The following is a 16,828-nucleotide window of genomic DNA, read 5'->3' as shown; positions in this document are numbered from 1 at the left end:
AACACTTTCAACAAATCGTATATTGTTATTACGTATATTTCTACACTGTATCAGGCTACATGTGTATTAATTCAATAGAAATATGAATAATACATAAAACATGATTTCAATTTAAGTACCACATTTAAACTGTATTTTATTCTTTGGTGGATTTTGTGACGAAAGTGCTGTTGGAAATAGTCTTGCACTTAACGTTACTCCCTGCTAGTTGTAATCATGGCTTCTCAATGCAGCCTCTCTACTTTATTTCCTATCCAAAGTCAGTTGGATTATGCTTTAGATGACGCTACGAAAGAACAAGAAAAAGAAAATCTTGTTTACGAGTATTTGAAAAAAGTAGACGAACGACAGGACCTAAAAATTCCCGATTTCCAGCAAGGTAAGGCTACTTTACAGGTCTCGACTTGAGTTTAGCTCTTAACATAGCTGTACTGTGGAGTTCCACGCCCAGTCCACTGTCATGTAAAGAGAAATCTCTGGGCTCCTCACACACTTCAGCACATGCAACTAGAAGAATTGTTTTTATTTTAACAAACGTAACGTATGGCAAATATCTCACCTGTTTTTTCCAGGGGCCCTACCAAAAGTTGACAGGTTATTCTGCGTTGTGTGTTTTGTTAAAACAGACCACAAAGTATTGTCACAATGTATGTTTACCTCCTGGGTGCTTGAAGGCGCTATTTTTTTTTTTTTACTAAAGTAAATAAAACATAAGGCGATTTTCTTGTATTGTATTACAATGTATTGTATCACAAGTACTTGTGTCACAAGTATTATTATTATTATTATTATTATTATTATTATTATTATTGCCATGGTTAATTTTATCAAATTGTATTTTTTTATTGCAAAGTGTGTGTTATTTTCTGTAGTCAGATTGTTTTATACATTTGAGTCTTTAGTTTACACTGCATTTTATTGAAACAGAAATATGAATCTTTTGCAATATATTGGCAATATACCATTTCGCCAGCAGATGGGGATCAGTAGCAGATGAAGTCCACTAAAAGTATTAAATTATTATAGTTTTCAGTTTTAAACAACCTTCATTGATTCTTTTAATCTCAAATCAGATGATTTTTTTTCTCACAAGACAAGAATAATAAGCAAAATATTTTCTAACAGATATTATCACTGTTTTGTTGTATAATCAAGAAAAGTAATTTTACACTTTCATTTGTCAGGCTTGGAGTGGCTGAACACTGAGGGCCCTCTGTCTGTGAGCAAGGAGCTTTCTGGTAAAGTGGTGGTGTTGGACTTCTTCACTTATTGTTGCATAAACTGTATGCACATCTTGCCAGACCTGCACCAGCTAGAGAAGAGACACTCTGTGGAAGGTATGCACACACTAGGTTACATGTAAATGTCTCAATAATAAAACATTTGGGGTTTTATTTGAGTTTTTAGTATGAATATAATTGATGTGCAAGTATTTTAAAAATAAATTATTGACCATCATTTTTGTTTAAATTAAAAAAGTAGAAATTCAAACTTTCAAATTGTATAATGTTAACTGAGCTTAAAGTTGACCTCTAGCTTGTAGGCATCTTGCATCATAGGAAATTGGCTACTGTTCATTGTTCATATCTTAGTTGTGAGAGATGGCCACTCAAAATAATTGCTAACTGCAGTGTCACAGGTGATGTTGCTTACAGTCTATTCCTGCTATAGCCAAGTGTAGGACCCCTCGCACATGACCACTTGTGATATACAGCTCTATTGGGGGCGACAGTGGCTCACTGGTTAGAGTGTTGGTCCCACAACCCGAACGCTCAGACCAAGTTCTGTCGTTGTGTCCTTAGGCAAGACACTTCACCTTCAGCTTCCGTCAGTCTGCCCCAGGGCAACTGTGGCTACAATAGTAGCTTACCATCACCAAGTGTGGAAGTGTGACTATAGTGTAGAGAGGCTTTGAAAAGTGCATTACAAGTGTAAGCCATTATTATTATTAATATCTGCTTGACCATAATGCATTTCGGCTTAATGTATGATTTTAACGGGCCATAGACAGACAGTATATATTCACAGTTTATCACAACACTGGTCTTATCTTTGGCAGTGCAGTGGGTACATTCTGTTGCTGCTCTGGTTAGTGAGGTGTGGGAGCTGCCTTGTCCAGTCACTCCCACAGTCCACCCCTCGGCACTACAATCTACCCTGCGCCTGGCATTGGCAGCAAGTGATGAAATCTAATACAGAACATGTTTACTCTGAAGGCAAAACTAATTTATTTCTCCATTCTGCATTTGCTGTGTTCTGGTCGGGTTCTTCCTTTGTTGTACAGTTGAAATCAGAAGTTTATATACACTGTATAAAAAGACACATATAGTTTTTTTCTCACTGTCTGACAGGAAATCAGACTAAACTTTTCCTGTTTTAGGTCAGTTAGGATTACCAAAACTATTTCTATTTGCTAAATGCCAGAATTATGAGAGAAGGACTTTTTAGACTATTTTTCATTTTTCATTACTTTGTCTTTAAAGTCAGACGTTTACATACATTTCATTAGTATTTAGCACTATTGCCTTTAAACTGTATGACTTGGGTCAATTTTTTTGGAAATCCTTCACAGGTTTTTCACAATAGTTTGCAGGAATTTTGGACCATTCCTCCTGACAGAACTGGTGTAACTGAGCCAAGTTTGTAGGCAGCATCATGCATGCCTTTTCAGGTCTGCCCATAATTTTTCAATATAATTGATTGGGACACAGAACCCGTCTCATTTCTGAGTGGTATGATGGCTGGACATTCCCATGGTTTATACTTGTATATAATTGTTTGAACAGATGAATGTCGCACCTTCAGGCATCTGGAAGTTTCACCCATGGATGAACCAGACTTGTGCAAGTCCACAGTTCTCCTCCTGATGTCTTGGCTGATTTCTTTTGACTCATGATGTTACACAAAGAAGCAGTGTGCTTCAGGTGCGCCTTCAAATACATCCACAGATGTGTCTCTAATTAACTCAGATGTTATCAGTAGACCTACCAGAAGCTTCCAAAGGCATGATGTTATCATCTAGGTTTTCCCAAATTGTTTAAAAAAGGAAAAAAATGCATGTGTTTATATAGTGTATGTAAACTTCTGGTTTCAACTCTTTATGTAATAATAACCCAAAGCATTCCAACACAGGTTTTAAATCATCTGAAAGCTATGCTATTTGAAGAACACACAGACAAAAAAAAAAATTAAATTACACTAAAAGACTATAAATTATATGTATAATTACATTATTATTATTATTATTAGTTGTCGTAGTAGTAAATAGTAGTATTATCATTCAAAATAGTGACTGTAATCTGTCTTTTTGTATTATATTTTGCATAACTATTACTAGCTCTTGGTAAATACCCAGAATCATTTCCGAACCTATGTTAAGAAAATACAAGAATGGATCCACATCTTGAGTGTCTCTATGAAAGCAGATGGATAGATTTACATCTGGCTGGCTCTTTTAAGGCATTTTGAGATTATGTAACTTTATAACTTTGGTCCAAACTGTGTTCATTCATTAGAAAATAATCAATTTAACTTGTTTTTTTGCAGAAGAAAGTCTGTGTTAAGGTATTTGGATTTGAGGAGGGCTTGATTAGGTGGATTAGAATGATTTATTCAGATCCTAGGACTGCAGTGTCAACAACAGGACTGATCTCACTTTTAAAAAAAATTGAAATGTGGAACTAAACAGGGATGCATTCAGCCATTAGAGGAGTGGTGCCTTGATCGGAAGAACACAAAATGTATGCTGATGACATATTGCTTTTTATTTGGCATCCCCCTTCTTCAATTCCAATAGTTCTGTTTACAATTGAGACTTTTTCAAAATTATCAGGCTGTACAATCAACTGGCAAAAGTCAGAAGTTATGCTGGTTATTTCCAAACTCACCTTTCTCCATTCCATTTTAGGTGGATCCCTGTTGGTATGAAATACCTGGACGTTAAACTTTGCCCAGAGTAATAGACTAATATAATTTCATTTAATAGAGAACCAGTTTCAAAATTAAAAAAAAAATAAAATAAAATTATATAGATAAGTGGAAACTACTGAATTTTACTCTGGGGGAATCTTACCCTATAAAGTCAATCCTATTAAGATACTGGTGGCTCCACAGTTCAATTATATTTCAACCATGATACCCATAACTATTAATAATGATTAATAATGCCTTTTTATAAACAATATAATACATTAATTAAATGGTTTCTTTAGAATGGCAAGAAACCGAGAATTGGTCTCAGAAAACTTTCAGCATTGAGGGACAAGAGCAAGAGCGCTGGCACTCCCAGATTTGGAATTATATAATATTGCATTTGAAATAAATACATTATCTAAACATTGGATAAAATATGAAGCAGATAAAGGGTGGGTTAAAGTTCAAAGGGTATTGACGGCTCCATTTAATCTCATCCAACTGCTCTCACAGAATTTAAAAACTGTATTACTGCAAAATCCAGGGCACATAAGATATTAGGAATTTCTCCATATAAATTGAACTACTCCTCAGTTTGGAACAACTCAGCAGTATGCATCGGCAAATCTCCCTTTTTGTGGCGAAAATGGTTGATGCAAGGTTTAAATAAGAGCATCTATACAGGGATGCCAATTTTATGTAATTTCATATAAAAGATGCATTTAACTTGATGGACAAAGGGGATTTCTGGAAATATCTACAAATCAAAAGCAGTGTGACTTTTGTCTTTAGCTTAAACCATCTACAGAATGATAATGCTCTAGAGGTGTGGCTGAATCTGCCAATGAATATGCAAACTGCATCATTGTACTATAAGCTTCTAAATAACCAAGGTGCAATATGTGAAGGTTTGAGATTGAGTTGGCAAAAATATTTAAATACTAAGATAAATGAAGATATGTGGGGTAAGGTTATTTCAAATATAGGCTTGGCTACAAGAGATGCTAGAAGTAAACTTATTGATTGTAACATTATTCATCGATTTTATTTTACTCCATCAAAGCTTTTCAAAATGGGCTTATTACACAACAATAACTGCTGGAAATGTAAAACTGATAGTGGTACACTACATATTTTCATGTTTTCTGGGCTCTGTCCCAGGATTTGTTTGGACTGATGACAGAGACTGCTGCATTTGAGAGGCTGATCTTTAAAGTGGCACAACAACTAGGAAAAAACAAACAGGATATGGGCTCACTTTTGTCATTTATAAGGAGTAACAGTTCTACTGATTTGGCTGTATTTTAATAGACTGTGACATTGCAAAGACTGCTTTATTAATGTGGTTGTTTGTCATAATTTTTGTTTTATTTTTATTCTTAAAATAAAAATGTATTAAAACAAACTTTAATTACAAAAAATCATCATAAACAATGAAGTCTGTGCTCTGTTTTTTTCTTTTAACAGTGGCAAAATAATTACACATTGTTGCGTCAGAGTGTTCAACATTTCCTTAAAAAACGTATTTATTTTTTTGCGTTTGCTGAAGAGTCAATGACTGTGTGAACTGTGCCCCTGATGGTTTAGCCTAATATCACATCCGCTTTACTTTCTCATGGTTTTGGAGCAGACACGCATACTCAAATGTTTACTTGTACCCAAACCAAGCTTATATAACCTGACGACAGATGTCGTATTAAGAAAAAACTATTTTTAAGATAAGCACATTTAAATCATTTATCACATTGAACTACGACAGGGTTTTGTAAGATATGGTAATGTTTTGTTAATGACTAATTTGTATAATAGACTAAGCATTGACGACTTGTATTCTGTTTTTCTTGTTTAGATGGATTGGTCATTGTTGGCGTGCACTCTGCTAAATTCCCAAATGAGAAGGTAATTAATTGAATTTTAGCAAAGACCATTGTTAATTTACCTATACTGACATGCATAACATTATAACTGATGTGAAGTGTTAATTGGGTGTGTCAGAATAATTGCTATATTGACACAAAATTTAATAAATGGTAAATGATAAATATAGCTTTTCTGGACTGGATTGAGCTTATACTAGTGACGTTACAACAACAAAAGTTATAGCACCTACAAACAGGAAGTTCAAACCCATGTATTGCATCTTAAAATTTTTATTGGTTTAGCATTAGGTTAACTGAAACCTTTATAATGTGTGACGGCATGATCCAAATCGCTATATTTAGGATATATTGTGACAGGTCTTGTAATCATAATGTTTGGGCTCATCCATCTACAGTATTGTATCTAACATCAGCGGTTATATTTTTATCTAACTAGATGTGCATTTTCTACCTGTTTCCTTTTGTCTGTTCTTATAGGTTTTGGACAATATTCGCAGTGCTGTCCTCCGCTATGACATCTGCCATCCAGTAGTGAACGATGGCGATGCACAGCTCTGGCATGAGTTAGAGGTGTCCTGCTGGCCTACTCTCGTCCTACTGGGTCCAAAGGGAAACCTGCTCTTCTCTTTGGTGGGCGAGGGCCACAGAAACAGGCTAACGCTCTTCACGGAGATGTCCATGCGTTTCTATGGAGAACAGGGTCTGCTGAAGTCACATGCAGTCGGATTGAAGCTGTTAAAAGACTCTCTGCCGCCCACTATTCTCTCTTTCCCTGGAAAAGTGGCAGTGGACAACAGCAAGAGGCTGGTCATAGCAGACACTGGACATCACCGAATTCTTGTGGTCTCTTCAACAGGGCAGCTATTACATGCTATTGGAGGTAACGAGAAAATTGTTTAAATTTGATATTATATAATTGACAACCCCATTCAGAATTAAACAAATAACACTTGACTTGAATAGGTATATGTAGATTGTCTTTCAACATGGCACCAATTAAGCTGTTCATTTAAGCTGTGAGTAAAAATATGCCCTTTATATTAATGTCTAAATGATGATCTAAAAGACAAAGAATTGAATTGAGAAGAATAGAATTAAAACTGGTAAGCAGTAATTTGGGTTATGGTAAATTTGGGGGGAAAACATCTAAATAAAGTAATGGAGCTACTTTTAGTACACTATTATCAGACATTATGTTGGAGATATTGAACCCAATCCAATCCATTTTGTTATTGTGCAGGTGTCCTGGTATAACCTTGGCATGCACATCATGTATGTGACGTCCAGACTCTTTGGAGGACCAGTGGGAGTGGGCATGTTGTTGAATGTTTTTCATGACCTTTATATTTGAGACTGGGGCTTTGAGAGGAGCGTGCGGCACTGAAACCCAATAGTCCATGACTTGTTTGTTATTTTTCATTATTCGTGAGACTTGCACCTTTGTCCACAAACAGGCTGCTGCAAAATAAGAGCTCTAAATCCTCTCTATCCCTCCTAAACCCACACTTCACCATTTTATTTGATCAGGAGTCAGATAATGGGTGTCTCCACAGGCACTATCCTAATAAAAGAAATAATTTTCAAATAAAAAACACACATAACTGATATTGTTTGTATAACCCTAAGAGGAAGCATGTGGTAGTCAGTCACAGCACTGTCTCAAGCCGACATGGAGGCTGGCCACAGCACAAGGCTCTACACATCTTAAGCAGCACCAACTCCACTGTGCTGCCTCAAATACTGCACTTTTCTTAAAAAACATACTTTTAAACAGCAAACCTCAATCAAATGTAAATTATCTATAGTGACATATTGTTTATATTTTTCAGGACCTAAAAGTGGCAGACAAGATGGTTCCTTTTTAGAAGCATCATTTAACTCTCCTCAAGGTGTAGCAATTAAAGGGGACACTATTTATGTAGCAGATACAGAAAACCACCTCATCAGAAAGGTATGCAATAACATGAATGTCATTCTCATATGTTGTGTCACATATTGCTAGCTCTTAGCCTGGGTGTTCACACGTGTCTAGGTTTGGTTAACTGTGATGTAGACGTGATTTGGCCCTCTTTCCTAGTCCTAGTTGAGTCCTGGCCTAGACCTGTTTCACTTACGGGGTTGGCTTCCTTTTAGTCCCGGCTTTGGTGTGGTGTATGTGCAATTGTGAACATAACTTAGCCTTGTTTAAATGTTTTACATAGATTGACCTGTTGCACAAGAATGTCTCTAGTCTGGCTGGAGTTGGAGTCCAGGGTACAGACAAAGAGGGCGGAGCCATGGGACCAGAGCAGCCAATCAGCTCTCCCTGGGATGTGGCTGTAGGTACAGCTGGTAAGTTTTAAACGCAATGTTCAAATATAGGTTATGGATGTTTTGGTCCCTCTGAGGTGGGCAAAATATTTGTATAATCGGGCTACATAGGTCAGAAAATGTTTCTGTATTTACATTAAGAAGCTAAGGGGGTCTCATTAAATTATTTTTGCTGTCTCTGAGAAGTGAAAGTACATGCTGCATGATAATCTTGGATCTCCACTGCCTTTATTACTTCCCTCTGAGCATTGGTCATATGGCAATAATTCATATTTGATATCACATTTATTATAAAGCTGTACTCAAGGCAGTGAAATAATTTTAATTTTATGCTTTTGTAGGGTTTTATTGTATACATTTTTGAAGATGGTTTAGTCATTTAGTTTGCAAAAAGACACTGAATTCATGTCAAGAAGAACTGTTTAAATGTTATTTTTTTGAAAATTATATGTGAACAAAAATGAAAGCACTAATTTGTTATGTACTAACCAACAGCATTTTCCCCAGTTTAGATGTATTTTTCATAATGTAAATATATTTTATTTCCAGCACAGTAATAGCACGGATTGGAATCTGAAAAGAATGACAATTTCTTATTGCTTATAATGTATTTTAAAATTATAAAATGTACTACAACAGACATACTGAATACAATATATTTTTCTTTATAGTTTAACAACTTGTTGTTAGACCCCAATAACGGGGCCCATGATTGGAATTATGATATTAAAGGGCTTTAAAAATCTTGAAATGCAAACATTCTTTGCATATTCATGTAGTGTTCAGTATGGATGATGCATAATTAATTGAGAGCCCCCTACACCTTTGAATAAAGCTACTGTGACACTGATTCTGCTCGTCAGGTGCTGCTATTATCAAACACGGAGAGATGCTGAGCTCAGCACTGCATTAAAAATACGGTTGAACTCTGTGTGAAGGTTGTGTGTCTGTCAGAATGAGACCTGCTTGAAGGATGAGAGCTTTATACTGGTATATTGCCATTGCCAAATTTGTTACCACGCACAGATGTAATGAAAAATATTTAAATGTAGATGTTTATTTTTAGAAGGAGGCAGAGTGACTGGAGTGCCTGCAGATTTGATACTCTGGGTTCTTTCTGGCTTTCTATCAAAACTGCCCCAACTTAAAGGCGTACTATGTAACATTTCTGCTGGAGTTTTCGCCACGCTTGTCTCCATGGAGATATTATTGCTCTTGCAGTATAGCAGTAAGAATGCATGATTTTGAATGTATTTATGAGCCATAAAATGCGCACCTGTAATTAGTAGAAGATAAGTTTAATGTCATACTGTGGGACTTTCCGGGCAAACCAATAACGTCTGTTGGAGGGTTCATCACCTCCATGGATACAAGTTATGCAGTGCGCTTTTAACTTGTTGTGTTTGCCTATTTAGGTGGTGAAGAAGACAATGTTCTGTGGATTGCTATGGCAGGCACACATCAGATTTGGGCTTTGTTTCTGTCTGACGGCAAACTCCCCAAAGGAAGGTAGTACCAATTTGAACACCGTATTTTAATCATTTGCAACTAATGGTTGTATTGTTTATAGTATGTATTGGTATGTTGTTTTTTTAAACCAAATAGTGACTCAAAAGCTGGGACGTGTGTGCGATGGGCTGGCAGTGGCAGTGAGGAGAATCGGAACAATGCATATCCTCATAAGGCAGGCTTTGCTCAGCCGTCTGGCCTCAGCTCTGCCCCTCACGACCCCTGGAATTGTCTGTATGTGGCAGACAGTGAGAGCAGCTCCATCCGAACCGTAGCCTTGAAGGACGGAGCGGTCAAGTCACTGGTCGGGGCAGAGAGAGACCCGCTGGTACTATGTCTTCTTTACTATTTGTACATTTATATATAAAATTATATTTATATTGTGTTATATGTTAGGCAGTGATAAATATCTACTAGATACTTGAATTTTTCATATATTTAAAACAATATTGGCACCAGTGACTGTTGTATTTGAAGTAATGCATTATAAAAATGTGACTGCAAATTTCTGCAACTTCTTAAGTGTAGTTCTTCCACCTCTACGTGTATGTGGCACAAATATCCAGCTAAATAGTCATCACCCATTCTACTAAAGATATTGATTTGTCATTATGAATGTGTTCTATTTAATAGTTAGTATCTATTTAATAGTTAATAATTAATAGTCAGCCACTGTGGCACCAAACATTGGTTCAAATTTTAATCTGGCTCATGTTTTATCTCTTTTATCTGTTTTGGTGCAGAACTTGTTTGCTTTTGGCGATGTAGATGGTAAAGGGGTTGACGCCAAACTGCAGCACCCTCTCGGCGTTTCATGGTCCTCAGAACAAAACCTGCTTTATGTGGCTGACTCCTACAACCACAAGGTAACAACAACTCTGTGTCACAAGACTATTACGTGAGCACAACTGTCTCCCATATTTTAACACATTAAAGGTGCACTATGTAACTTCTTGAGGCATCCAGCTGCCTTCATTCAATTACAATTGTTTCGATTGACCTTGAAATACATGCATTGTTACTTTGAGCAGGGTAAACTCGCCTCTCCACAGATCTGGCCTGTAACTTGACCTGGTGGCATTAACTACTTATGTCTAAAGATATAGTCAAGTGAAATGCCGTATTGTGGAACATTCCAGGCAAAGCAATATCATCTTCATGGCGACAACAAGGAAGTGGACTCACCATTAGAAAAGTTACATAGTGCACATTTTTGAAAATCAGAAAGGTGCACTATGTAACAGTAAACTTGTGTTTATGTGCTTACAGATTAAGGTGGTAGACCCAAAGACAAAGCAGTGCATTACATTAGCAGGCACAGGAGAGGCCGGGGACAAAGTGGGCCCAGAGTTTAACCAGTCCAGCTTTAATGAACCAGGAGGTCTCTGTGTGGCGGACGGAGGAAAGGCTCTGTATGTGGCCGATACCAACAACCACCAAATCAAAGTCTTGGACCTGGACTCAAAGACTATCTCTCTGGTTAGTAGTAAATATCAGCAATTATATATATTATATATTTTCCCATCATACAGAGGTCATAGAGGGCTAAAAAGGACAATATTTTGTGGGTTTTTTTTGCTGAGTAAAGATCTCATTCATGAAATTAAGCCAAATGAAAACCCTATGAATTTAATTTTAATAAAAAATAATAATAATAAAGTGTGATAATGTTTTGGTCCTCAGGCTGTCGAATTGGGCCTAAGTCTTATACCTTCATTACCTGATTAACAAACATTTGGGTTTGTCTTTGGTCATTACAGGTGAAACAAGGCTCCATGGTCAAACCTAAATGCAATGTATCACTGTTCAAAAGCAGTCTTTTCTTCCTTTATTTAAAACACTCTTAACTGTAATTGCTTTTGCAGTTTCCCATCTCCACCGACTGCACTGATGCCATACCCACCAGGTCGTCCGGTCCTGCCAAAGCCCCTTCTCTGCCCAAATCTGCTGCCAGGAAGCACATGTCTGCGGTAGCAGTGAGCGCGGGCCAGACCCTCACCCTGTCCCTCACATTGTCCCTGCCAGAGGGGGCCCACCTCACCGATGGAGCCCCCAGCTGCTGGACGCTGTCTGCTGAAGGTGAGGCCAAGATTGGCTTCAGTTTATTAATGTCTTCAATGTAAACAAAGGCAGCCTGAAGGTGGAAGTGCTGTTAGAAAGGTATTAAACACAGGGCATGCTCATGACATTTAATATTGACCAAATGCCATGTTCTAGCTGTAGGGGGAAAGGGGAGCAGAAATAAAAGTGGATACACAAAGGTTGAAAATGGCTAAATCCCATTTACACTGTTATTGATGCTATGAAACAACAATACTTCTAATAGTTTCTTGAGCAACATTAATCAAACTCACATTTGTTTTTTAGTTAACTATATAACTCATTTATTATTTGATATGACTTCTGTGACAGACTAAATATGTCAGATTATAGCAAATGTACTATATAATATACTATTTACATTACATTCAAATCACTTATAGGTCCATTCACTATGGGTTTGATTGATCATAGGTAGGTGGGATATTTTAGATGGCAAGTGAACATTTTGTTGATGTCTTAAAACTTGTTTGTAGCAAAAACTCAACTGATAGTCATATAAATTTGTAGCGTAGACAAGTGGATCATAGGCTTGATTATGAAAAGTGGTCTGCTTAACACGAAACGCGGTTAGACTGTCACCTTTTTCACTATGTCTGAGTTTGCAGGTCTATGGTGCTTAGTGAAGGCATTAACATTGTATCTTGATACATTTGTTTATGTTTTGTCCTGGTTTTCCCGATCTGTACTTTGAAGCCCTATGTATATTGTTCAAGGGCTCTCAACCGCACCTACTTTGCTGTATTTTAAGCTATATTTGGTCTGTCAAACCATAATGGATATGAATGATGCTCACTGCAGTATCATGGCACAGCTAAGCAGCTTCCCAACTGCGGCCCACGTTAGCTGTGGGCTACAAGGGTACTTGGGTCATCTCCCTGTTCTCACTGTATTTATTGCTCAAATGTGATTTTTAAGTATCGCTCTGACCTCCAAAAGAGATGGGAGTAAATGAATATCTGCATTGAGTTCGGGAACAAAAGCGGGTTTATCATTGAAGTGACGCTATGTGCTGCTGCTCCTATCAGCAAGTTATTTTTGGATTTTTGATAAGGCAAGGCTTGGTTCACATAATTAGCCACCAGCCCATGTTATGTGATCCTCTGCACTCCGATTATGCCCCCGTCTAGACTCAGATCGAAGCAAGGGGCAGGAATTTTAATGGAACAGTCAGAAGTAAAGAGCTGATCGTAACTGTATTTTTTGTTTTCTTTGTCATGGGTTTTGGGTAATTGCTGTCCTGGGACATCTTGTTAAGAATAGGGTTCATTAATCACAACTGGCACAGATTGGAGGGATATTTTTTTCTCACAGTGAAAGCTTCGCCTGGGCCATGTCTTAATTCACCTTTCAACATCCATATTTTTATTGATGTGAACTTGTGTCTAAAAATACTCCTCTCCTTTCAAAAAATGTGTGTCCTTGTCTAACTCACAGGTGGTTGTTGGGTTATGGGTAATGTTTTGAGACGGCCATTCATTGTGCTAAAAAAATGTTTGACCAACAAAACCCAAAGACTCTTGTCGTACATTTATGTCAGCATGGACACTGTCTTTGTACATGCCAGATCGCTTTTTCATTTTGTGCTTTGTTTATAGATTATCAAGTGGCGGTGGATGGTAAATGCATACCTTTGAATCAATAATTCATTGATTTTGAAAGTAAACATACTTTCTTAACTGTGCCATAAATCCATATCATACCGGGCATGACAAAACTCTTTATTGTTGTGGTTTGCACCTGTACCCACAGCTCTGTACTTTTTGTGATTTGTTTCAAAAGATTTAGACTTCAGGTCATACACATTGGGGTTAAAAAAATGTACATGAAAATGCAACATAGACCTGTTTTAAATCAATATTACAATTTACAGTAAGCAAACTTTTAATTATTGATTTACATATGTTAGGATACGGGGTGATATAGCAAAAGGGAATTATGATTTTTTTTTGGGGGGGGGGGTTGGGTTTGTTTTGTTTTTTTGTTGCTATTGTTATGATTTTTATTTATTTATTTTTTTAAAGACTTTGAATCATTGCCATTAATCTCAAAAAACCAAAGTCTGAACTCTGCCCCAAAGTACATGCTTTTACTGACTTCTCAAAAGACCCAAGCATATAATTGATGATTAAACATGACTGAATTAGATCGATTGCCCAGCCCTAATGTATGCTGTAGTTTACTTCAAATGTGTCTTCTTTAAGTATTTATTGAAGATATTCTGCTTGTTTTTTTCTGTAGGGAACGAGTGGCTTCTGATGGGACAAACTGTAATGGGCGACATCTCTGATCTATCCCGATCTCTGCGTGTCTCCGTTAAACTCCCTGTCACCATGACGACCAAGGAGTCCAGCGAAGGGCCAAGCCTCAACCTCAGCGTGTTTGTGTACTACTGCCTAGACTCCGGGAGCACCTGTATGATGAAAGCTGTCTCCTTCACACAGCCGCTCCACATCAGCACTATCCCCGGAGAGGAGGAGGTCACCGTGGCATTTGCACATGCCTTATAGATTCACATAGTATTTGTCCATTGCAGTGGCAGGACATGGTTTGACAGAGTTGTGAGGGAAAACTGAATATATGCAAACTAGTGTTGGATTGCGGTGTGTTGTGAGGTAAATATTCTGTTGCATTTATACAGATGCAACCCCAACAACAGAAATAAATGGGATATCGTTCCAAATGTAACTATTTGCTTAATTCTAACCATGCATTATTTATTATTCACTGTAGAATATAATTTAAAACAGATCAGGTGTGGCATTAGGATTCATTCACTTTGAGAGAGAAAGAAAACCATTTCCTGAAATTGAATTGAAAGATTAGATTAGATTAGATTAGATTAGATTAGATTAGATTAGATTAGATTACATCCAGCCTTAATTTTCATTTTACACTGTCCCAACTTTTTTATGTTTGGGTTTGTAAATGGGAGTGACTTTTTAAACATATAGGTTACTGATCACCACATTTTTATGTTTATTTATTGAACTGTATTCAGACTAATTATTTTGTAAAAACAATGTATACCCTATTGCAACTTGAGATCACATGAACAGTATTTTATTTTAAGGTGCATGAAACTGCAAAAACTCTTTGAATGAATGGATGGGCCAAATGTTGCTCATAATGGTATTCAAAAATAATTTTTGAAATATTTTTTCATGTCTAATAATGGCTTGGAAAACCTGCCGATTAGAATCTAGTGTTCAGTTTAATCAGGACTGTCACTCAAAATTAACTTGTTAAATAAAAAATAAATAATAATAATTTGGAAGAATTAGTTGTGGGCATGACTATGCATTAAGAATTAAGTACAAAGTATATAGTGATCAAGCATGACATGACCATTTTGAGCTTCCTTTTTGCCAGAAACTAAAATATTTGGACAAGTTCAACAAGGATCAAATAAGGATAAGGATCAAATTAGGATGTTTTATGTTAATTTTACAAGTTAAAAACAAGTTAAAAGTTATGACTGATCTCTATAGCCTATAGTTGACTACCTAAGCTACTAGGATTTCCTATCTTTTTTTATAGTTTACAGCCTATAGGCACACTTAGTTTTTATTCATATTTATTTGCTACATACGGGTGTTATTTTGCTGGTATCGGTTGATATAGATTATCGATTATGTGTGCGGTTTAATTTATTAACAGAAAGGCCCCACTGTGGTTCTCCATGAAAAGTGCCTAAAGTTTTTGAGCATCTTTTGAACTGTAATTAAAGACTAACCACAAATGTTCTGAATGAATATACTGGCATCTCAGCTTCACACTTGCACAAGAGATACTTTGTTTCATTTTTTTCTATGAAAGTTTTACATGACACAGCTTTGACCTTGAAAGTGCCTTAGAGTGGTTAAAGATGATGTATTTCTGCAATAAAAAAGGTGTTTTATTTTTGCAATTCAACAGGTGGATGTATATGTATTACAATGCCATGAAAATGATTTTTTTAGTTTTGCTTTTGTTGACCAAAAAAACAAGAATTTGGTTATAGTTTTTAGTCATTTTTATTTTTTGACAGCAAACAGAATATATTGGCCAAAACTCATCCACATTACACTCATGCTATGGCCTGAAAATAATTCTCATTTATCGGCTTGAGCTTGTAATACTATATATTTTCTTGATGTTATTTACCTATAAGGGTGTTGAACTGCAACCTTTAAAATGACTGTATACAAATAAATTATCTGACTATTTCAAATTTGTTTGTATTATTGTAAGTTTCTCCTGTGACATCCCATTACATGCACAATTGGACTGTTGTGCAATAGTAACACTGTATAGAGTTGGATGCAGTGGTGGATGTATAACTGTCATCAAAGGCATTGCTAATGAGAGCGTTACTTTAGAGATCTATCATGGAGTCAGATTGTATAAGAGCTGACCTCAAATGCCTCACATCACCATTTGTATTAAAAAGGGATGTTTTGTTTAGTGTCCTATGCATCTTAAGAAAATTAGCCTCCACTAATCGAGTAGCGATGTGTGTTTTCTCTGTACGCTTGTTTGAATGTTGACGATGTCGTAACATAAGATTTAGTGGGGCAGTCCAGTTAGTGAGATATAGGCTAAATACAACACTTATTATGCCCACTTATTACAAATTATCTTAATGAAATCTGTATTGTCCTGTTCTTGGGGTTTTTATGCAACCTTGTGCCTCACTCTCAATAACTGACAAAACACACTTACAGCCAACATAACATTAAATATTCCTTCTAAACTATGTATCATGCCATATAGGAAAAAAATAAATAAATGCATGTGTTGGCTGGCTGTGCTGACTGATTTAGAGCCAGTGACAGTGATGTGCACAGCATGTGGGCATAAAATGATGACTGACTGAGTAAACTTTAGTGAGAATTTTACTGCAGCATCTGGTTCAAGCTTGTGAACAAAATTATAACAAAACTCAAAGGAATAAGAGTTGTCAAAACATAATATTATTGTTGGATTAAATTGCTTGGTTAAAGATGCACTATAGAACTTTTCCGGTCGTCTAACACCTGCTTGTCTGCATCAAGACGTTAGTGTTTTGCCTGGAATGTTCCGCAGTATGGCTTCTACAGTATCTCCACGTAGACAAGCAAATGACACCATTAAGT

General features: G+C 36.6%; 1 protein-coding gene across 1 annotated transcript; it reads left to right on the top strand.

Annotated features, from left to right (window-relative positions):
* Positions 1 to 193: 193 nt before the first annotated feature.
* On the top strand, positions 194 to 15,921 carry nhlrc2 (NHL repeat containing 2). The gene is made up of 12 exons (XM_033985051.2): positions 194 to 379; positions 1,185 to 1,337; positions 5,762 to 5,811; positions 6,270 to 6,672; positions 7,622 to 7,743; positions 7,994 to 8,123; positions 9,518 to 9,611; positions 9,708 to 9,939; positions 10,355 to 10,477; positions 10,881 to 11,090; positions 11,477 to 11,690; positions 13,953 to 15,921. Exons 1-12 carry the CDS (start codon positions 217 to 219, stop codon positions 14,219 to 14,221), a joined length of 2,163 nt encoding a protein of 720 aa, XP_033840942.1. The 5' UTR covers positions 194 to 216; the 3' UTR covers positions 14,222 to 15,921.
* Positions 15,922 to 16,828: the final 907 nt, after the last annotated feature.

The sequence above is a fragment of the Periophthalmus magnuspinnatus genome, chromosome 19 (assembly GCF_009829125.3).
Source record: "Periophthalmus magnuspinnatus isolate fPerMag1 chromosome 19, fPerMag1.2.pri, whole genome shotgun sequence".
Lineage (NCBI taxonomy): Eukaryota > Metazoa > Chordata > Actinopteri > Gobiiformes > Gobiidae > Periophthalmus > Periophthalmus magnuspinnatus.
The sequence above is the reverse complement of the archived record's forward strand: the minus strand, read 5'-3'. Positions and strand labels throughout refer to the sequence as shown.